The sequence below is a fragment of the Microtus oregoni genome, unplaced genomic scaffold (assembly GCF_018167655.1).
Source record: "Microtus oregoni isolate MIOR12 unplaced genomic scaffold, Mior012 000002F_ref0000024, whole genome shotgun sequence".
NCBI classification, from domain to species: Eukaryota; Metazoa; Chordata; class Mammalia; order Rodentia; family Cricetidae; genus Microtus; species Microtus oregoni.
In genome coordinates, this window is record NW_024543061.1 from 28,352,587 (window position 1) to 28,375,327 (window position 22,741).

At 50.1% G+C, this 22,741-nt stretch overlaps 1 protein-coding gene across 1 annotated transcript in view; it reads right to left on the bottom strand.

Moving 5' to 3' along the window:
- The window catches only part of Antxr1 (ANTXR cell adhesion molecule 1), a 191,321-nt gene that overhangs the window by 36,433 nt on the left and 132,147 nt on the right, over positions 1 to 22,741 (bottom strand). Inside the window, exons 15-17 of the mRNA XM_041639405.1 lie at positions 20,936 to 21,031; positions 20,309 to 20,476; positions 10,504 to 10,584 (exon numbers count right to left, since the gene is read on the bottom strand). Of these exons, the coding sequence (XP_041495339.1) occupies positions 10,504 to 10,584; positions 20,309 to 20,476; positions 20,936 to 21,031 (345 nt within the window). The remainder of the gene's footprint in view (positions 1 to 10,503; positions 10,585 to 20,308; positions 20,477 to 20,935; positions 21,032 to 22,741) is intronic.

Genomic DNA, 22,741 nt, shown 5'->3' on the forward strand with positions numbered 1-22,741 from the left:
CCAGTGAGACAAAAATCAAAGTTGGAAATGGATGAGAACAGAACATGCTGTCAAAGGATGGGCTGCAGAGAGCAAGAGAGCTGTTATAGAATGAAGGCTGAAAACGCTGGCCCGCCTTTGACTCATAAATCTACTAGCAGCCTACTCTTGGACACAGACTGGGTGAGCTTTACGGGGACAGAGCTCTCAGCCTGGTGGTGGTAACACTGATGGCCAAGGCATATTTGTCATCACTGGTGTCTAGGAAATCTGAGTCTATGGGCCATGTTTCTGGTGAACCCCCCCAGGCGGTCCGGCTCTTCCGAAAACCTCCGTGCAGCTTACCAGTGCCATTGTATTGGGATGCTAGTGTGCCGTCCACCACAGTTGAGGCCCTTTTTTTTTGTCAGGAGGTCGTTTGAGCCCTTGGCAAACTCATTTTGTAGCACAGCCCCACCCCCAGCAGAGGGCCTGGCACAGATCAGGGGAGGCAGCCTACACCACAGTGAAGACTGGGGGTTCGGGAGCTTCTGTGGTTTTGTGTGCTGGTTTTAGGGGTGTCTGAAAGCATTGAAGGTGGCCCTGGTTCTGAAGTTGCCTTGGCCTGGTTGAGGACACACAACATGGTGGGTATTGAGCTGCTAGACCCTAAGCCTTGGGGTCACTTTTTCCTCCCATACCTGAGAAACCCAACCTAGGCTGGCCAGAACTTCTTCCTGGATGGGAGGAGAAGAGAGTCACTGTCCTGCAGAGGAACAGGCCCCTTGTGGACTGTGGACTTGTTGTCAGACCCGTGTTCTTGGGGACACAGCTGATGCTGTTTTTCCCGACTGGCATTTAGAATTTCCTGGTGGGATTAAGTATATGGCAAAGTCCACACAAGACTCATAAGGCCATGCGCAGAATGGAGCCCAGAGTCAGGGACTCAAAACAATGGCTGGTGCAGCTGCTAGAGCCACATCACCCAGGGGGCAGCTCAGCCCGATGCTGGGTGAACTCAGAAACAGAGGAGATGATGAAGTCTAGAGGTGAGCATCCCAGGGCTAACTCTCATCGCTGTGGGCTCTAAATGTGGCTTTGTTTGTAGAAGTATGGGCCAAAAAGGGAAAACACTAGGTAGTAGAAATTCATTCTTAGGATACAAAGTCAGAACAAACTTAAGTAAGTCATATTAGGAGCTGACACCAACAAAAATGTCAGTAGTGGTTATAATGACCATTCTGTGTTTTAATGACCTCATACCTAGAGCTCGTGACCTCAGGGGACCGCGTGAGAGTCTCTCCTTGGCTTGCTACAAAAATGCAGACTCTTATAAAAGGGGGGTGTCACAAAAGACTTCCCCAGAACAAGAAACAGTGTGAGCTATTTCCTCAGAGTAGCTGGGGAAAATGAAAAGGAAATATGATTGTGATCTCTTCCTTCACAGGTCAGTCAGCTCTTACAGGGAAGGGCAGATTGAGAAACAGCGGCATTATGGCCTATGCTGGAGGTCCAGGAGGCAGAAAGCGCTGTCGCTGTCCCTGAGCAGAGGGCAGGATGGGATCCTAGAGGTGTGAATTCCAAGAGTGCCCGGAGGATCTCCAGGGATTAAGGGCGGAGAGCAGAGCCCGGAGTGGAGTGTGCCTCTCCCTTCTCCTCAGTGCCCACCTCCAGCTCCACTCCAACCTGGGCCCCACACAGGCTATTCTCTCTAGACAGAAGGCCTTCGCCATTCTTCACTGCAAGTTCATCCTTTATGACAAACTCTTCCCTCGGACCCTGGCTTTGGTTAGCTCTCCCTTATTCCACGGTCTCAGGGAACCCCAAACTCCCTTTACACTGTTTACCATTTGGAATTGTGATTCTGTGAACTTTCCCGACTATTTTACTGTGCGCTGCCCGAGGCAGGGGCTGCCCTGGCTCCCGCTGGCTCAGCTGCTTGGCTTGGAGCCTGCCAGAGAGGAAGGAGTTGTTTGTTGATAAATGGATATGCTCTGTCCTGGACAGGGCTGCTGGTAAGAGTGAAGAGGGCAAGAATAAGAAAATAGAGATGCAGATTCCAAAAATAAGAAGGTAGAAATAAAGAAATAAAAATTGTGAGTCAGGAGAATGAGAGCAGACTGTCAGCAGCTGTCTCGGCAGCTTAAGGATTAACTGTTAACAGTGAGTTACTTTGCTTTACAAATAGCTCTGTCTGCAAGGCTGAAGTGGCCTCCTGCAAACTGAGGGTTGCTCCACAAACTGAAAGTTAGCCCTAAGATAACACCCCGGCCATCCATGATCAGCAATGGACATGGGCTGAGTTAACTTTTAAGCGGTGGGATATACACGACTTTTCGGTTGTGCATCTTCCCATACCCTTCCCTGCTATGCAAAACTGGCAGTGTCAGGGGAGGTGCAGAGCCTTTGGTAAACACTGTCAGGGAACGCCAGGGCAAAACAATGGACTAAATACAAACACTAGTTTACCTGAAAAACTCTGTTAATGGAAATTGTAAAAAAGACAATTTGTATCTGAGTTTTACCTCGAGATTGTAGAAATTCATTTGTTCATGCGTGATGCTTGTTGCTTCTTGCTATAAAACAGGGGAGTTCGGAAACTCCCTTGCCACAGCCTTACAAGTCCATCTCCAGCTGTGCTCTCAGCTAGCTGATAAGCTTTTTGTGCCCCAATGAGATTTAATTTTTTTAATTTTTATTTTCTTTTCCTGGAATAAAGTTTACTTCTGGTCTAGTAGACTTCGGTGGTCTGTCCCCATCTTTGTGCCACCCCCATGGACCCACAAGAGAAGAGGATGGGAGGGGTGGGAACCAGGGAGAGAAAAAGATGATGTGTAGCCTGGAAGGATAGCAAACGAGAACAGGTCCAAGCCTGGGCCATCAGCAGGAAGGGTGCATTAGACAGGGTATAAAACAGAAGGTACCAGAAGGAAGGGGGACAGGAAGGACTTCCCTCTGTCTTCCAAAACTGGTCCAGTTTTTTTTCTTTTCAACATATGAACACAAGCCCATTCCTTCCTGTAGAGGCCGGATTATACAAGCCATATTCCTACATGGTAAGACAGTTAAAATTCTGAGTGGCCTGGCAAGGCACAGTTTGCACCCTCCACACAGAAGGTGGTCGCTTAGCCTTTGATAATGAGACAACCTGATGCCATCCTAAACAAGTGGTCAGGATATGCTGATGTCCTTCTGTTCCTTCTAATGTAATTTAGGAGGTCGCCTAGGGAAGAGATATTTTTCAGTCTGTGTGACAGAGCAGGCATAGATAGGAAGACATGACAAAATGGGCATAGACAGGAAGACCCTGACTTAAGACATTCTCCCCGCTACCTAGGAAACAGAATGCTAATGAACTTCCCCCTCAGTTGATGTTTTGGTATAAAAGCTGTTTGGAGGATAAATGTGAGTGATTTTTCAGGATGTGAACTCGGGATTTCATGAAGAATCCCTGACACTATCTCCCGATATAGTCATGTGAGTTGTGATTTCATTCGCACACCTCCACCCTGGTAAAAGAAATGATTTTAAGGGGAAGATTCCAGAAGGACTGGGCAGTGCAGGACGGCTGGATTCTACTTGTGCCGTTTTGACTAATGTCCTCTGTGATTTGCACAGTTGCAGGGGCCTTAAGCCCCATCTTATCCGCAAGAGGCCTTACTCACAGAGTAAGGCAGTGTTGGGGGACCATGTGAGATGCTGTACTTGGGTGACGGGGGGTCTCCCAGCACCTGTCTAGCTCTCAACTCCGAAATGAAGGGACTGGGGTACACGGTTTGACAGCCAGCCCCTCCTTGAGACTGACGGTCAGATTGAGGTGACATATGGTCATGGAAACACAACACAAAATGGGCTGTGCGGGCCATTCATAGCAGCCTGGTTTGCTCCATAGAGAGTTCTGGAAATCCAATTCCCAAGTCAGGGGTTGCCACCTATGATCCAACCTTTAGCCAGAGCAGAGCTTTCTGCCAGTGATTCCTGACTGAGACCCATCACAGAGGCCAGCATGTTCTAGACAGGACTTTTCAGTGACATCAGCTGAAGGATACCAGAGAGCTAAGTTGCTAGACACAAGTATTTTTGGATGAAGCATCAAGCTTTCAGAATTACTATGCACTTGGGTGAAATTTTGGCCCTAAGGTCAAGCCCCATTTCCCTCAAGAACTATTGGAAGAAAACAAACAAACGAACAGCAACAGAAACACATGAGACAGAGAATTCGAAGGGTGTTTTCTGACTCAGTCTCTATCATTTGCTTCCTCCCTGTTTACTGTTTGCAGCCTGAAGCTAGAAGTCCACATTCTGTTGTTGCAGCTGCTGGGGAGATGAGGCGACGTGAGCTAGAAGTCCAGGGAGGAGCTGGGAGGAGGATGAAGAGGAAGAGAGTATGAGCACACTTGTGGGAGAGGAGTGTTTTAATAAGGGGGCTGGAAGAGAAGGAAAACGGGGGTAGCGACAGAGAGCCGCAGCATGCAGCAGCCTTCACGGTCAGAGATGCTCGCTACCGTGGAAGGAAGTCGGCACAGAAAAATCCAAAGATGCAATACTTTCTAGTCAACTTTGGGCTTGACTTCTCTGAAGAAAGTTAACCTTGCACGTTTTGTGTGCAGTCTGGTTTTTGCTGTGGGGAGAGAATGTTTTGATCTTGTTCTTTCTGAACTCAGGAAAGTAAGCCAAGAATTCCAAGTACTTGTCTCCCCCTCCAGAGACAGAGGGAAAGATTTCTAAGGGTGAAAACCCAAGCCATTCTCCTGAGAATTCGGCTTCCAGAGGACAACCCATGCCAAAGTAAATCACACCCTCTAGGAACAGTTCCCATAATTTGCATTTTTTCCTTTTTTCTTAAATGACCCACTTCTCACAAAGGTTTGTAAGAGTCAGGAGCCAGCTGTCAACAAACTGGATTTTTGTTTTAGGTTCTCAGACACTGCCGAAGGTCTCAGGATGCCCGTTTAGTTGCAGCCGACATACATGTGTTGTCTTCTGTGCAAGAAAAACTTGACTTTCACTTAGATAACAAGATTCTTTTTGCTGTTGTTGTTTTTTAGGACAGAGTATTACTATGTAGCCCTGACTACACACTAATAGTCCTGGAACTCTCTACGTAGACCAAGCTTGCCTTGAACTCAGAGATCTATCTGCCTCTGTCCCCTGAGTGCTGGGATTAAAGGTTTGTGCACCATGACACCTAATTCAGACAGTACGATTCTTCTCACAATTGTTGACTGGAAAGTAGGGAAATAATTTATCCTTCTCTGTCTCTGTGCGTAATCCACAGCAGTGCGCCCTTCCATGCATAATGAGTCCTCCCTAACATCATCCCTCTCTGCCACTGTGTGTAAACCACAGCAGTGTGCCCTTCCATCCAGAATGAGTCCTCCCTAACGTCATCCCTCTCTGCCACTGTGCGTAAACCAGTGCAAAAAACAACAGTGTGCCCTTCCTTAAGCAAAATTACGAACATAACTTGCTTACATTAGTAGGACTTGCCACTGCCCCTGGCGGGGGTCCTGTGACCATTACCCCTCATGCCTCACTACCCTCCACTCTGCCTGGCATCTTCGTGAAGTCTGACTTGAAGCTCTTTGCCCAGGAGCTTCTCTCAGACCCCTTCTGAGCTCAGACCTGATATGCAGAAGCCAGTTTTGACTCCAGAGCAGACAAGATGCTTTTCCGGGAGTTTCAGCCACATCTCAGAGTCGCTCCAACCAGGTTGTGCTGGGGGACCTGCCTGTTTGTTCCCACTCCCACGCAGTGAGTGTCACGGAATACCCAGCACTACTGGGTGTTCTGCGGAATGAGGGGAGGAACGCAGAGGACCGAGTGTGTGGTTAGATCTAGAAGCCCTGAGGTCATTCTTCTGATCCTCTTTCCAGCTGTGCCTGCCGAGAGCTGAGCCCTGGTCCCCAGCTTTATGTGAATGGATGTTACATGTGCCGGCCCCACATCACCATGAATGGTTCTGTGTTTCTGTAACCATTTTCAGTTAGAGCAGTGACCATACACCAAACTCGAATGCCAGAATGAAGTGCTACTCCACTGGGCATCACTAGCGCACATCCTGGAAATGGATCCTTTGTGGGGGTACCACAGATGTTTGATTGATGGGAAGGAGACATGGAAAGATGAAAAAGAGGAAATGCAGGCCTCATGAAGGAGAAGAAACAAGATGATGAGGCAAGCATGCTTGCCATGTCAATGCATGGTACTGGAGGCTCACCTGTTCAGAAAGTCCCTGGGATGGACAACTTACTCAGCTCTTTCTTTTCTCTGTGACAGCGCAGACACAAAGCCCACATAAGTAACCTTGGTCCCTCGTTGCAAACAGCTGTGCAGAAGACAGCCCTGGGGCTGGAGCTCAGATTGCTCAACCTCCAGGGCTGGCTGTGCTGACATTCACGAGCGGCAGACATTGTTTACATACATTTACGTGTGCATTTCCTCAGATCTATTCTGGACGCAAGGAGTTCCCAGTCTACAAAACAAGCTCCGAGCGTGTTGTGTGCAGGGAGTAATGGAATGTACCAGTCCCTGATGCCAGATCTGAGAGCAACCAAGGAGCTAAAAACAAAACAAAGGTCTAGCTCCATGGGTCATCCAGCAGCACGTGAGGGACTGGGGTTCATGCCGGGGCAGACAGAAGGGGGTGAGGCTTAGGTTGTGGAGAGCAGCACTGACTTCCATCCACAGAGACTCAAGGTGGGGGTCATCCTCCTTACCCCCAAACAACCACAACATCAGCAGCCAGAATCTAGACTTGGCCTCCCTTCCTGGGAGGAAAAAGACTGTGACTTGTCCACTTGCTGCACACCTATGACACTCTCTGTGTTTCAGAATGTGGAGACTTGCCTTTAAATTGTTCCCGATAGGAGAGGATGACATTTTGTGGAACCATTTTACTCGTTCTCAGCCCTGGATCCTGTTAGTACAGTCCAGAGAGCCCAGACCGTAGCCAGAGCGATTGAAAAGAATCACCAGAGCGGGAGCCATGTGCCTTGAAGCCGGCCTGGAAATCACTACATGTCATCCACCCTTTCTTACCTAATAATGTGTTTGGGATTAGTGATCTAGGCACAGGATCTGGCTAGGGAGACTTCTTGGCAGCGGATCAGGGCTTATTATTTCTTATTAAGCTAGGTAAGATATTCTGCACCAAGGCCATGGGTCACGTGGAAATTCAGGAAGAGATGACTCAGCAGTCGGGTATGTATGGAAATCTTGTTAAAATCCAGGCTTTCAGGGTTGGGGTTGGGGGGCTCTGATGGCACTGAGTTCAGTTATCTCCCTGGCTCTAAGTGTGAACCCCAGTCCTGCAGTTAGTGTTATCTGGAGTCACCTTAGAAATGCTAATTCCCAGTCTTGCCCATTAGTGACTGAGTGGGAAGCTCTGAGATGGGGCCCAGGAACCTGTTAAAGTTTCAAAGTGATTCTGAAGCCTGCCCACCCCTGAGAACCACTGATCTGCTCCAGGAGTCCCCGGCGGATGTACCTGTTTTATTCCTGTGTGCTAACCTTAGTTACTGAAGAAAGTGTCTTTGGAAAAGTCAGCCTTAAAACTCACTAGAAAAGTGGATCAATAGAGCTGAAGAGATTGCTCAGTGGTTAAGAACATTTGTGCTTGCTGAGGACCTGGGTTCAGTTCCTATCATCCATGTCAAGCTGCTCGCAACTTTCTGTAACTCCAGCTCCAGGGGATCTGATGCTCCTCTATGGGCACCCCCCCTACACACATACAGATATTCTCCACGCATACATTAATTAAAAAAGTAAATCTTAAAGGTGGATGAAAAGATAACCGGAGAAAGAAGAAAAAGGAGCATCTGCAAAATTGTCCCACCAAATGAGCTTGTATCAGACAGCTGACTTTCCTGAGTCCATTGAATCTGCTGAAGACGCTGACAGGAAGGCAAATTTATGTAAACTTTTAGGGGCCGTGACTGGAATGCCTACGACAGCCTCAGCAATAGAGAAGCAGGACCATTGGAGAGACAGCAAGGTCCTAGCAGGTTCAGGGAACAGTGAGCTCCATGCAGCTGGCATCAGGAGTTGACCAAGGAATGAGGGCGAACAGCAGATGAAACAGAAAGGGAGACTTTTTTGGTCAATCCAAACATTGGAGTTTTCTTCTTTTTTCCTTTTCTTCTCTCTCTCTCTCTCTCTCTCTCTCTCTCTCTCTCTCGTTCTTTTCTATTTCTTGCATGTCAGACGTCAAGAAGGACACACTGAAGGCTTTGTTTTAGAAACTTTAGAAGGGCACTCAGTGACTGTTTACTGGATGCAGGGATTGGCGCAAGCAAGGGAACCCCCCCCATTCCCCTTGCTTAGTAAACTTTTAAAAATGTTAGGATGCTGGGTATAACAAATGGTCACTGGCTTGCTATTAAGTGGTCCTGTCACTTTCCCTTCTACACTGACCTAGGGATTCCCTGGTGGGATTCAAGGAGCCATGGGCTGTGAGCCTTCCCAGGCAGAAAGAGGGCATAGGTGGGGAAGCAGCCATGCCTGTCCTGTGCTCAGCTCTGAGGTAATAGGCTCAAGTTTCCATAGCCCTTGCAGTGTTGGGCTGGCCCTAAATCTGTCTGTCCTTCCAGGTATGTTGACTGGAGAAGGGGACAGGAGAAGGGGAGGAGCTGCCAGGCTCCTGGAATACAGCACTCGGAAGCAGCTCAGAGTGTGGCTGAGACTTCTGTTTTTGTTTTGCTTTAGAGGAAAATTCAGAACCTGTGACTCTTGTTCACAGGCACATGGCTGGTGGGAGTGACTTTGAGTTGATGGAAAATGTGGTCAGGCCCATAAATCTCGTACAGTCATCACCACAGGTCTGTAGGGAGCGAGCGTCCTAGGGTTATGCAAAACAAAGTAGGGGAGTAGGGTGGCACACCACAGAGGTCTTTTCTGCCCAAGAACTCTCTTAGGCATAATGTGGGGGTTCTTAGCTTCAGACACACCTGTGGGGGTTCTTAGCCTCAGGCATACCTGTGGGGGTGGTTCTTAGCCTCAGGCATACCTGTGGGGGTTCTTAGCCTCAGGCACACCTGTGGGGGTTCTTAGCCTCAGGCACACCTGTGGGGGTTCTTAGCCTCAGACACACCTGTGGGGGTGGTTCTTAGCCTCAGGCATACCTGTGGGGGTTCTTAGCCTCAGGCACACCTGTGGGGGTGGTTCTTAGCCTCAGGCACACCTGTGGGGGTTCTTAGCCTCAGGCACACCTGTGGGGGTTCTTAGCCTCAGGCACACCTGTGGGGGTTCTTAGCCTCAGGTATACCTGTGGGGGTTCTTAGCCTCAGCACACCTGTGGGGGTTCTTAGCCTCAGGCACACCTGTGGGGGTGGTTCTTAGCCTCTCAGCACACCTGTGGGGGTGGTTCTTAGCCTCAGCACACCTGTGGGGGTGGTTCTTAGCCTCTCAGCACACCTGTGGGGGTGGTTCTTAGCCTCAGGCACACCTGTGGGGGTGGTTCTTAGCCTCAGGCACACCTGTGGGGGTTCTTAGCCTCACACACACCTGTGGGGGTGTTCTTAGCCTCAGGCACACCTGTGGGGGTTCTTAGCCTCAGGCACACCTGTGGGGTGGTTCTTAGCCTCTCAGCACACCTGTTGGGGTGGTTCTTAGCCTCAGACACACCTGTGGGGGTGATTCTTAGCCTCAGGCACACCTGTGGGGGTGGTTCTTAGCCTCAGCACACCTGTGGGGTGGTTCTTAGCCTTAGCACACCTGTGGGGGTGTTCTTAGCCTCAGGCACACCTGTGGGGGTGGTTCTTCGCCTCTCAGCACACCTGTGGAGGTGGTTCTTAGCCTTAGCACACCTGTGGGGGTGTTCTTAGCCTCAGGCACACCTGTGGGGGTGGTTCTTCGCCTCTCAGCACACCTGTGGGGGTTCTTAGCCTCAGGCACACCTGTGGGGGTTTTTAGCCTCAGGCACCGTGAGGGACTATGTTGAGTAGGTTAACTGAGGTGGGAAAACCCACACTATGGGTGGACAGCCCAGGTCCTGGGGTCCTCCACAAGGAGAGGTGACCTGAGCACCAGCGTTCATCCCTGTCCACTTCTGGACTGTGGGTGCAATGTGACCAGCTGCGTGACTACTGCCCTTTTCTCCTAAATTGCTATTCATGTACTTATTCCAGTGTGTGTCTGCGTGTATTTATGCATACCACACACCTCTCCTGGGGTGCTGGCTCTGTGTCTCTCCAGTGGCCCGTGTCGATGAGGGCCACAGACGTCCCACTGGAGGCTGCCTGCTGCATGAGCCTACCTGGAACTGTCACCCACTGCACTCCAGACTGCAATTCTCAAGTTCTAGGAAGCTAAATATGATATATTGCTATCAAACTCCTTTTCAGAAAAGCAAACCCAACACAAGGTCTGGCAACAACCAGGATTTAAGAAGTTGGCATCTGATTTGTCGGCGCAGGAGACAATAGCTGTAGTTGTGCATGAGCAGTTATTCTGGCACTACTAAAACAGAGGGAAAGGGAAAGGTGTGTGTGTGTATGTGTGTGTGTGTGTGTGTGTGTGTGGTGTGTGACCGCTAGCGCAGCCTACCGTGTCTCCCGGCTGTGGTCTCATCACGGACACTCGGTCATATCCCTTCCTTAGCAGAACCCACAAGGCATCGAGTTTTCCCTGAAACAAAACAAATACAAGAAGATTACATATAAAACCAGCCTGGTGGACAGCTACTGTAGATATGAAGAAGATGACATATAAAACCAGCCTGGTGGACAGCTGCTGTAGATATGAAGAAGGTTACATAGAAAACCAGCCTGGTGGACAGCTGCTGTAGATATGAAGAAGGTTACATAGAAAACCAGCCTGGTGGACAGCCGCTGTAGATATGAAGGTTACATAGAAAACCAGCCTGGTGGACAGCCGCTGTAGATATGAAGAACTCCCCAGGTTCTCCCGCATGTTAGAAACAGAGCTTGGGTGACATGGTGAATGCAGGCTAGGGGCACTCCACTCTCAATGCGAGGGACACACTCTAAGAGCTGCAAGTAAGGTTGGGAAGATGATGCGGAGGATACACTGCTTGCCATGCAAGCCTGAGGACCAAGGTGCAGATGCCTCCCACGGGTAAGTCATCCCTGTGCAGTGGAGGGCAGGCTGGCGAGTTTGGCTAACTGATCTGCGAGTTCTAGGTTCGGCAAGAGAATCTGCCCTGATAAACAAGGTGGACAATGATTGAGAAAGACACTCAGTGCCAACTTCTGCCCACACGCACACACACAGACACACACGCATACACAGAGACACACACACACATACACACAGAGACACAAAGACACACAGACACAGATACACACACATACACAGACACACACCCACAGACACATACATAGAGAATACATACATAGAATACATACATAGAGGCACACACAGAGACAGACACAGATACACACAGACACACACACATACACAGACACACATAGACACACACAGACACACACACACAGACACACACAGAGACACACACACACAGACACACCACACTGAGGCTCATTCAGCTTCTTTGACTTAGCTGTCATTACCCTCTCAAGTGGTGGCCAAATAAAAGAAAACGATGACAGCTATAGGACAATTTCTTGCCCTCCCCACAAGGAAACAACAACAACAAAGGCCCCTATATGGAAGTCTAGGGCCAGGCCCTCAAGCTTGGCTTATGATAAAAGTGCTCTCAAAAAGGGCTCCCTAGAACCCCAGCCATGTCACTTTACAGGACAAAAGGGGCTTTGTTGATGCAACTAAATGCTGGAGATGAGAAACCAGCCTGGACCACCCGGGTGACCCAAGGAGACCCAAGGATTAGAGATGTGTCTCAGGGGGACTCACTTAGAGGACTCAAACCCAGGGGACTGGCCTTGGGGAGGGAAGGAGCTCAAACAATTAAGAGGTGCAGGCAGACCCCAGGATCTGGACAAGGAAACAGATTCTCTTCTGGTGCCTCCAAAAGGAGAACGGCCTGGCCCCCCGACTTAGATTTTTAGCCCAGTGAGGTCTGTGGGCTTCTCATCTTCAGAACTGTAAGATAAGAAATCTGTGCTGTTTAACCTCTTGTATTCTATAATTTATGATAACAGTGACCGGAAACCAGGGCAGCACTTTCTACCCATTGCCATATTCTGTGGTCACCAGCTTGCTGTGTATCTCTGCCCACTGGAACAGCAGCTTTACCAAAGCAATGGTGTGTTTGGTTCTGCCCACTGCTGTGTGCCTAACCCTCAATGTATGGCACTGGGTGCTGGATGACCGTGAGTGCTAGGTGCTGGGTGCTGAATGACTGTGGGTGCTAGGTGCTGGGTGCTGAATGACCATGAGTACTAGGTTCTGGGTGCTGAATTACTGTGGGTGCTAGATGCTGGGTGCTGAATGACTGTGGGTGCTAGGTGCTGGGTGCTGAATTATTGTGGGTGCTAGATGCTGGGTGCTGAATGACTGTGGGTGCTAGGTGCTGGGTACTGAATGACCGTGGGTGCTAGGTGCTGGGTACTTAATGACTGTGGGTGCTAGATGCTGGGTGCTGAATGACCGTGGGTGCTAGGTGCTGGGTGCTGAATGACCGTGGGTGCTAGGTGCTGGGTGAATGACCGTGGGTGCTAGGTGCTGGGTGCTGAATGACCGTGGGTGCTAGGTGCTGGGTGCTGAATGACCGTGGGTGCTAGGTGCTGGGTGCTGAATGACCGTGGGTGCTAGGTGCTTCTACATCGTATCCTCTCATTTAATGTTCTCAGCAGTTTTCAGAGCAGTGTGGAGAAAATGGAGAGTCAGAGTGATTAAATGTCTTCCCCACAAACAGACACCCTGTCACCGGGTGTTGGCTGACTCCAAAGCTCACACACCACCACCGTGGTTCCTGCCCGCGAAGGGCTAGCTGAGGAGCTTTACCCCACAGCACGGGTAGCAGGGTTGCAACCCTTTAGGTTCTCATGGGATTGATTTTGTCCTAGAAATTCTGAGTGATATAATAGAAAATATTAAGATGAAGAACAAGTGATGAGAAACGATAGGGTTATTTTGCGAAAGCTGTGCTTTGTTTGTGAGCATGTATATCTTAGACCTCTATGTGAAGTGGGCGTCATACAGGAGCCTTGGGAATATTCGATTGCATGGGTTGTGTAGTGTCCTGGATGGTGACAGGAAGGCAGGGGACACCCGCAGAGCTCAGCTTCAACAGAAACACTTTACGCCAAGAGCACTGATCATCCCAGAGAACTCCAGGTTTTGACGTCACTTTCTGGTGGGTTAGACACACACCTGAAAAACTCAGCTCTTGAACACTGGCTAGCTGTTGCTTAAGCTTTTGAGGGTTCAATGTGGTCTTGCCGAGTGTTGAGTTTCTCATCTCTTATTGCAAAGAGGCTATAAAGTCTTTGAAAATATTCTGAAGTGGGCTTGGTGTCGCTGCTGGACAGAACTGGTGTGGCATTCGCAAGAGTTTTCTGCTGGAGAGTCAGCTAAATGTTTCCTAGAAGGTTTTAGGGACAAGTCCTTACCACTAAAGATATTAGGCAGGTGATAGCTTTCGTCTTCTAGTATTTGGCTCATAAATCATCCCACCCAAATCCCCTTATTTACCAGCCACTCAAACCCTGAACAAATGAGGAACAATGGTGTGAGGCTTAAAGAAGAAGATCTGGCTATTAAGACAGGAATGAATTAGCTCAGCAGAGACAGAAACCTGCGCGCACAGCCGAACTCTGCAGGCCCAGGAGACAGTGACTTAGGCTCTCGGTGGAGCAGGCAGCCACACAGAGCCTAACACAGAGTACTCGAGAACCCTGGGAAGTGAAGCTGGGCCTTCTCTTCTCCCACAGAGCTGTCCCAACTTCCCAGGGCTTGCTCTGCTTAAAGTGGGGGCAGGGGTGAATAATACTGTTTTCTCTATAAATTAAAAGTTAAACATCGAAGTTATCTCCTCCTCTCTGGAAAAGTATTCACAATATGCCATCTGTAATCAAAGTAAAGTCACTGAAATGACATTGGGGATGTTCAACAAAGATGGAAGAGTAAGGAAGAGTTACCCAATACGTGGACATCTCTAGATGGAAGAGCAGGGCAGAGTTACCCAATACTGGACATCTCTAGATGGAAGAGCAGGGCAGAGTTACCCAATACGTGGACATCTCTAGATGGAATAGCAGGGCAGAGTTACCCAATACTGGACATCTCTAGATGGAAGAGCAGGGCAGAGTTACCCAATACTGGACATCTCTAGATGGAAGAGCAGGGCAGAGTTACCCTATACATGGACATCTCTAGATGGAATAGCAGGGCAGAGTTACCCAATACGTGGACATCTCTAGATGGAAGAGTGAGGCAGAGTTACCCAATACATGGACATCTCTAGATGGAAGAGTGAGGCAGAGTTACCCAATACGTGGACATCTCTAGATGGAAGAGCAGGGCAGAGTTACCCAATACTGGACATCTCTAGATGGAATAGCAGGGCAGAGTTACCCAATACATGGACATCTACAAGCACATGCCCAGCTTCCCTTTGTGTTCTTCCAGCACCCCCTTCTCAAGCTGGAGTGACATGCCTCCTCATCACCGCCCACCACCATGTATTCTGGCTCCAGTCACGCCCTCAGAGCGGCTTGCACTGAGACCATCAAACCCCTCCGTATTCTGGAGGTCCACTGCGCTGTCCTCCCAGGAGTCTTCCTTTCCCTTGGCCTTGCCTCCATTAGGGTTGGCCTGTGTCCTTCTCCCTCTCTGCTCCTTCCCCTCTGTTTGTGCCTGACTTGGGTGCAGTGTTCCTATGGGCCCGATCTGTGCTATGCCTCGCCTGACTCTCCCACCCAGCCTCCTGCTTCATGCGTTCTGTCTTCATCTTGGGCCTCTCTTGAGGTTCAGGTCTAGGTACAGCGTGACCTATTTAGGTCCAGATCAAGGCATGGAACGACCTACCAAACCTTAATTATGATGAAGTATGGATGTCTAACAGGAGCCAAAAGCAGGCACAGTAAATCAAATGAGCTCTCTTCTCCCCGCATGGACTCTTCTGCACACCCTGTCTTTGTTCGTGCAGGTGGACGCTATACAGCAGAGGGCTGGCCTCTCTCCACGTGGCTTCATGTCCACCATCAGTCATATTTGGGGAGTCCTCTCTGCCCCCCCCCCGCTTACCTGTTGCTTCTTTCCATCCCACTATTTCCACATTCCCTGATGTGGCCAGGGCCCTTGTCACATGCCCATTAGTCAGTGAAACATTTCCTGCCTCAGGCTCCTGTCCTCTTTCTCTGTATGCACTGATGTAAGCTTTCCCTACCAGTCCCAATGGATGCATAATGGTTAATAAGCTAAACCTCAGACCCTGTGTAAAGGTGGAAGGAGAGAACCGGCTGACTGCAAAGATGTCCTGAACTCCACATGTAAGCTATGGCACGTGACCTCCACATGCAAGCTGTGGCATGTGACCTCCACATGTAAGCCGTGACACATGCCTTCTTCCCATCATGCACTCTCTCACACACAATAATAAATTTAAAAATTAAGGTTAAAAAAAGGCTTTAAAAGCAGACAGCTTTCTGACAAAGGTTCTCAGAGCCCAGATTTCCTGAACATGGCCGAGAGCTGTCATTTTAAAGCAACAGTGTCAGGCTTGTGCATGGCTCCCTTCTGAAGGTAGCAGTGCCCCAGAGGACCCCTTCCAAGGCCTGAGGGGCGTGGGAGTGGGCATCTGTCTCGAGGACATTTTTGTGTCCTTCAGGCTCAGCATATACACTTTAGACTCTGGTCTTCATCCCCCAGGCGAAATGCCCGCTGCTTCTGTGAAACTGCGACAGAGCCTCCACCACAAACCCGGGAGCCCCAGCCAGGGTGTGTTGGCTGACACCTAAAAATAGCTTCTCCCATATGAAGTGGACTCCACTTGACTGGTAAATGGGAAATTCACCAGGCCCACGCTCCCACAGCCACACCTCACTGTGCCTCAGACGGTAACTAATGCATGGAGACTGGCGAGGGGCCATGCCGCTTGGGCCGAATAGCGGGGAGACCTAGGGGCCGCCACTCTCAGCACCCTGGGGCGTGGCTGAGCTTCTGCGCTCATTTCGCCGCTCTTTGGGGCTATCTATCTTAGCTAGTGGCTTCGGCTCTGCGATGGAAACTCAACGATAGCTCAATTTATAGCTCTGCTCTGAGTAGAAAGCTGGAATTCCAGGCTTGGGAATACATGACAGTTTGATCCACTGCCCTGTCACAGCCTGCCACTTCTGGGGAGCAGCCTGGCTGTCTTTCAAGGCAGGCTCTGGCTTGGCCCCTTTGCTGTCGTTCCTCTCACTTCCTGGAATGTGGAGAAGCTACTGGAAAAAGAGATGGATAGTTTCTCTGACGTCTGCAGCCAGTCCTAGTTTTAAGCCAGTTGGTGGCCATGTATCTGGGCATGACTTAACTCGTCTGAAATGGCCAATTCTGTTTAATGAGAAGCACGGGGTGCTGTAAATCGAGGAAGCAAAAACCAAGCAAAGGAAAATGCAGCTAAATACCAGGGGAAATTCCCCATCATGATCCTGGAACTAGGATGGGGGAAGTGTGGTTGGTGTGGTCAGTGTCTTAATATAGCATGGGGTACGATGGGGGGACAGGAGGAGGAGCCTATTGTAACCCTTTCCCCCCTCACCTCCTGCTGGGCTGCTTAGCCCACCTGCTTCTCCAATCTCAGGAACAAAGGAAGAAGGGGGGTCCATTGCAACCCATTTCACCATGTAGATGGTACCAGCCCCTTTTGCTGGAGAGCTAGACATGGTCGCAGGATCTGCTGAGAGTTCTGTGCTGGAGCAGGGTTCTTTCTGTTCACAGCGGGGATGGAAGGCAGGCGCAGTGTGTACTGGTCCTTCTCCTGGAGCTGCCTGTCCTCACCTACTGTCTGTGTTTCTTGGCATGCTGCCGCTGCGCCAGCTAGATTCTCTTGTTGCACGGGGTTGGGGGGGGGGCTGGAAGGGCATGAGTGGGATGATGGTGAGTGGGGGCGTTTGTTTCTTCAGACCCTCCCTGCTTCCCTGTCTCCCTGTGGTAACTGCATCCCTGTAGGGCACAGGTCTACAGACATCTTCTAGAAGGAACCAGAGAAGAAAGACTTCAGGAAGAGTAAAAGTGAGGAGGATAAGAACTTACATAACCAGTGAAAAACATCAAAACCACAGTCTCTGCGAGCTCGGAAACTCATGCGTGCCAGACACAACAGGGCTGACACACACATGAACTCACGGCCTGGGGACAGCACACAGGTCCTGCACAGGTTCAAACCGGACAAAAGTTCCAGCATGGAGGAGGGGAAGTGGGCATGAAGTCCCATCCCTAACCAAGAAGCTGTTTGCAGCAGATAGCTGCTAGGAAAGGGAACGTCAGAAATTCTCCAAAGGAGTCAGAAATTCTCCAATGGAGTGTCCCTGGGCCTATCACTCCAGGGCAGGCCCCATGTCCAGTAGTTGCCCAACACAAAATATCCTGCATATTTTTGGTGTGTCCTTTTGTTTTGTTTGTCTTATTGTTTGCTTTGGATTGAGAGAGAGACAGAGAGAGAGAAAGAATGAAGTTGGGTAGAGGGAAGGTAAAGAATATGATCAAAATAAGCAAATGCCTTTTGCTTGTGGGCCACGAGGAGACAGGTGGTGGGAAAGATTAAGATTGCCGATCTCTGTGCCTTCTCCACAGCTCCCAGTAGTTGATCTCTCCCTCTCACTGGGCCCCGGCAGGACTAGGGGTGTAATAATTCCTCTTGTAGCTAGTCCCAGGTGGCCTCACTGTGGGGCCCTCTGAGCCTAGGTTGCCTTCTGTGAGCCCTATTGTTTGCAATGCATCGTCTGTGTCGATATGGAATTAGGACAACACCATGAGAGGTATCACACGGGACTTAGTACCTCATGAGGTCCTGTTGATGCCCCCAGGCATCTTAACTAGCAAAGGCTCAGCGGAAACACGCACATTAAACACACGAGGTCTGGACCGTTAGTAGGAAACCTGCTCTTCCTCCAAGCTTCTCAGGTTCTTTCTGCAGTCTGCCTCCCTCCACAAATCCGACATTATATGTCCTTTCCTGGACAGAGTGTGCTGAAGGAGCTGGGTGGTCTAATGTGATGGGCTTGGGAGTGCTCTCTTGGCCCCACCCCGTGCTTTGGTGGAACCTGGTGGAATCCCTGCTCTGTCAGGCTCCACACTGTTTACCGGGACATCAAAACCTAATTGGTGCCCACAGGGGGTGAGATGCAGGGAGAAGGCTCAGAAACCAGGGATAATCTCCTCAATTGCCACCCGCCCATCTCTGACCTAGCGAGGGCCTGTGTGAGTGCTGGCATTAGCTGTTCCGCCAGGCAGGAGGAGCCTGCAAGCTTGCTCATGACCTCAACCTGAGTCTTGCCCAGGCAAGAGTCTCACAGGCTTCCTCCTGTGAGACACATCTCTCCTGAGAGGTGTCTTCAAGGCTTGGATTCCAAGTGACGCCCCATCAATGTGGTGGGTGTTAAAAGGGCCCCGATGTGAAAGGTCACCCGGGTTTCTTTGCTGAGACTCTTAATACGTCACAGAGAAATGGTCAGGTGCCCAGTTCATATCCTCTGAGCTCCAGCCCTGCCTCAGGCAATGCTGTCAGTGATCTCTGGTGACACCCTGTCTACTTGGCTTATTAAAACCCAGATTCTGGGCCCTATACTGGAGTTTCTGATGCAGCCATTCTTAGGTGAGACCCTTCAATATGTGTTTCTAACAAGTTCATGGGTGAAGCCAATGCTGATGGTTTGGGGACCACACTGTGAGAATGGGTGGTTTATTACGATGATCAAGGAAGCTCGGGAGCCAGGACCCTAGCATGATGTAGCATGCCTGTGATCCCTTCTGCCACAAGTGCCAGGGGATTCTATGTAACTAAGGGAGACACTTTCTCAAAGAGGAAGGGCCGGGGAGGGAGCACCAGTCAGAAGTCCTTGGAGCAACAGAAAGGTACTATTGGGTGGGACGCTCAGGTATGGGATCTTAAGGCTTGGCGGCTGGGATAGTTTTGAGCTGGCACCTGGAATAGGCAAGGCTTGAGGGCACCTTGCAGGTCTTTTGTGAGATTGGGCCTCCAAGCCTGGATCCTCATTCTGACTTCCTCTCCCCACCCTTGGCTCATACAGGGCTGAGAAGGCCCACCATCAGTATCTGTGCCCGGCTCAGCAGGGACTTGACAGGACTCACTGGGCAGACTCAGATGTCAGGAGGGTGCTGGCAACACGTTCAGATTTCTAAACCTATTTTTCCACATCCTGATTCATTTAGCAAAACTCACCCTGAAACTACCAGTTAAGAAAGGAACAACATGCCCTTCCAACCTCGAAGATTCCAGAAATAAAAATTCAGCTAGAACCACGGATGCGGTGTTAGTCACAAGGTGAATGGATTCCTGAAAACGGCAGGACAGAAAATCCCCCTTCCTCTTCTCGGAGGATCCTCTCGGCTCCTTCCTGTCTGCACACATCTGCACGCCACTGCACGTTCCTTACTGGCGAAGAATTAGCAGCAGCAGCTGGTTCCCCAGCCAGCTGGGCTTCACCCACAGCTCAGCGTTCAACCCTTTGCCTTGGGGAGGCTTATCCTAAAAAAAGAATCTCACGGCTTTAAACAAGCCCAAATGGAAACTGCACGAAAGTTCCCGTGAGCCTGAGCTCATTCCCCAGAGAAACGGCAGCTTCCAGTCCAGACACGTTCTACCTAGAAGCACGCACATGTGCGTGTGGAGGCCAGAGATTGACCTGGGTGTCTTTCGCAGTCTCTCTCTGAGCCCAGAGCGCACCAATTTGCCTAGAGTCCCTATCCAGGGAGCTTCAGCGAGCTCTGGGGATCTTTCGTTTATGAGCAATCATTCACAGGCTCAACTATCTTCCCCAAACCTGGCATTTCTCTTGATGGATATAAGGGCTGTTCCTAAGCTAAAAGTACTCAGAGAAGGCTAAAAAGCTTGTCTGTGCAGCTCCTGGAAGAGGGGCAAGGCTGTAGGCAAGTGTGTGGGCGGGGAAGGAGACTAACCAGCTGGAATCTTGGTTTGTAGACCTTGGAGAATAGACTTTGAGGGAGTTGGGATGGATTTTGTCTAGAGTTATAAGCTTCTTGGGTTCCAGTGGCTGTCACAGTGCAGGTGCAGAGGGGCAAGGACACAGAGAAAAGTCCTGACCCCTCACATGAGCCATGTGCACCCACGGTGACAAAAGCCCCCTAGAAGCATTCTTTACCTCCCAGGGCTCTAACTTCGCAAGAAACCAGAATCAGGGCCCAGAGCGGATGGTGGAGTGCCGGGGGGCGGGGGAGAGAATGGAGAAGAAAGAAGACTGGCTCATAGCTGGGAAGACTGAAAGGACTCTGGGCAGAGACATACCTTGATGGGCGAGTACCACTTCCGGGGGGAGGAAGGCCTGCGCATGTTGTTGTTGAGATTTCGGGGCTCCGGGAACTCATACTCTTGCTCTGGCATCTTGACTCTCGCGTTCTTTGCCTTTTCCAGCTTAGCCCCTTCCTCCGTGGAGCCCTTCTCTCCCCAGCGAACCTAATGGTGGTGAAAGCCCATAAAACAAAGTTACAGGATTGCACGGTTTGCCCCTTGAGAACCAGAGTGGCAGGGGTGACGTGCATGCCCCGTGTCCTCTGTTCCTTTAGGATTGTGAGCCAGAGATGTGGGAAAAGGGAAAGTGGGAGCAGGAAGGTTGACAAAAATGGGGAGTTACGGGCTGGAAGAATTAGAGGGAGAACTGCCTGGATGAGTTTGAGAAGTGGGATTTAGTCCAATGAAAACAGAAACCACTGGGGGGTTTGGAAGACATGTGACCTCTGCTGACTCATGATGGGCAAGATGCTGGCACGAGGTTAAAGGCTGTACCGTTCCACCTCTCCATCTTCATAGCTCTTAAGTCACCTCTTCCCAAACCCCAAGCATGGGCCCCCAGCATTTTCTGTGGGTTTCTATCGCTAGGTGGTTGGCCACAGACAGTTGGGCGAGGGCTCTTACCTCCATCCTTTTGATGCCTCCCACACCGCGTCCACCATAGTAAGAGGCATCTACCGTGGGCCACTTCTTTTTAGGCAGACCATCATCATCTTCTTCCTGCCAAGAGATTGTGAGACATAAAGACAAAGTCCCCTAAGGTTCTGTGTGTCTACTATGGTGAGGTAGACAGGAACAAGCTGGTATAGTCAATCTACACGGTTTCAGAGCACAGTTAAGTCCCCATGCTCACGGACTCTGGAGGTCATTCAGTCTTTCTCAGTACAGTGTCCTGATCTGTGAAAATGGGTGTTAGACAGCCTGTGGACAGACAGTTCCGGTTGCCGGCCCTTTCCTTTACAGCAGGGTGCGGTTTGAATGAGCCTCTGCTCTTCATGGCTTGGGAGGGTAATCTCTAAGGCAACAGTGTTACGAGATGCTCTGAATGACACAGAAGGAGATCTCATTAGATGCAGGCCCCTTGCCTCTGGACTTCCTGCAGCTGTGAGAAATCAGTTTCTTTACTTGATAAACCATTCAGCCTTGGGTATTGTATTATAACAAGAGAAGATGGTTTTATGAGTGATGTCATTTGTCAATTACAGAAGTGCAAACGTTGCTCACCACCTATTCCAGCTGTTTCGTGATACACAAGAGACTGTCAGATCCAAAGCAGCGGACAGGAAGTTCTGACTTAATGCCCTGTCCAGTGGATGCCTTGCCCCTTAGTATAAGAACTTGAGTCACATCTGTGTTTGATTTTTTTTTTCTGAGACAGCTGAATGCTTATGTATAGAATGAACAAAAATCCATCTCTATCCTTTCCTTGGCTTCCTGGCACACTCAAGGCACCCTTTCTCCACTTCTCCACTCTCGTGTGTGGGACCTTAGAAAAGGAGGGCAGATCATCCAGAGACAGGCCCACCCCACCGCATGTAGATTCACAACAGGAAATACTTAGACATTCCGTCAGCTCCACCAAGCCTCACTTTAGTCCCTGACCTGAGCTTCCTCTCCAAACCAAACAAAAGCCATGAAAGTCAACCCTGAGCCCAAGGTTTGAGCAAAGAGAGAGCCAGCGTTTCCCTGCAGTAAGCGGAGTGTTGTGTATGCACCAGGGCCTGCGGAGTTGCTCAATCCTGGGGAGCAGGCAGAACCTTTGATGTGTCTGTTCACTTGACCAAAAGTTGACGGAGCAAGTTCTTGGGGCTCAGGGCTTCTGGGAGGTGTCTTTCCCCAGTCACCTTCAGGGATGTATTCAAAGTTTTGTTTTGGTAAATAAACTTTGGTGGCCTCCATAGTTCCCGGAGGTCAGGATTGGCTGAGCCAAACTGTTTCACAGCGTCAAGTAGCAGGAATCAGAGCCTTATGGGAAATCAGGAGGGGGTGGTCAGAAAGGAATGGTGAGGGTACCCACAGGAGATGGCAGGGAGAATGGATGGCAGGGTGGGAGAGGAGAGCCAGCTACACCCACAGCCATGGTCGCACAGTGCCGCCCTCCAGGCCCTTACATAGGCTGGGAGGGGGAATGGGAATCCAGCAAATCCAGGGGACAAAAGGACACAGAAGCAGTGAAAGCCGTCAGCAGTGTGAGACAGTGCCCAGCCAGGACTGCAGTTGGTTTCCCACCAGGGAAGTCACGTTTAAATCTTAAAGGATGTTTTGCCCCAGACATCACTAGACTAACTTTTGGGCAACACCGTGGTAGCGCATCCCTCAGACACAGAGAGCAATTCTGACATGTTTGTCTTCAGAAAGACCAAGCTGAGCTTTCTCAGGAAACCCGAGAACCTGCACTCTTTAACTCCCCCGCTGTGCCAGGCTGCGGTA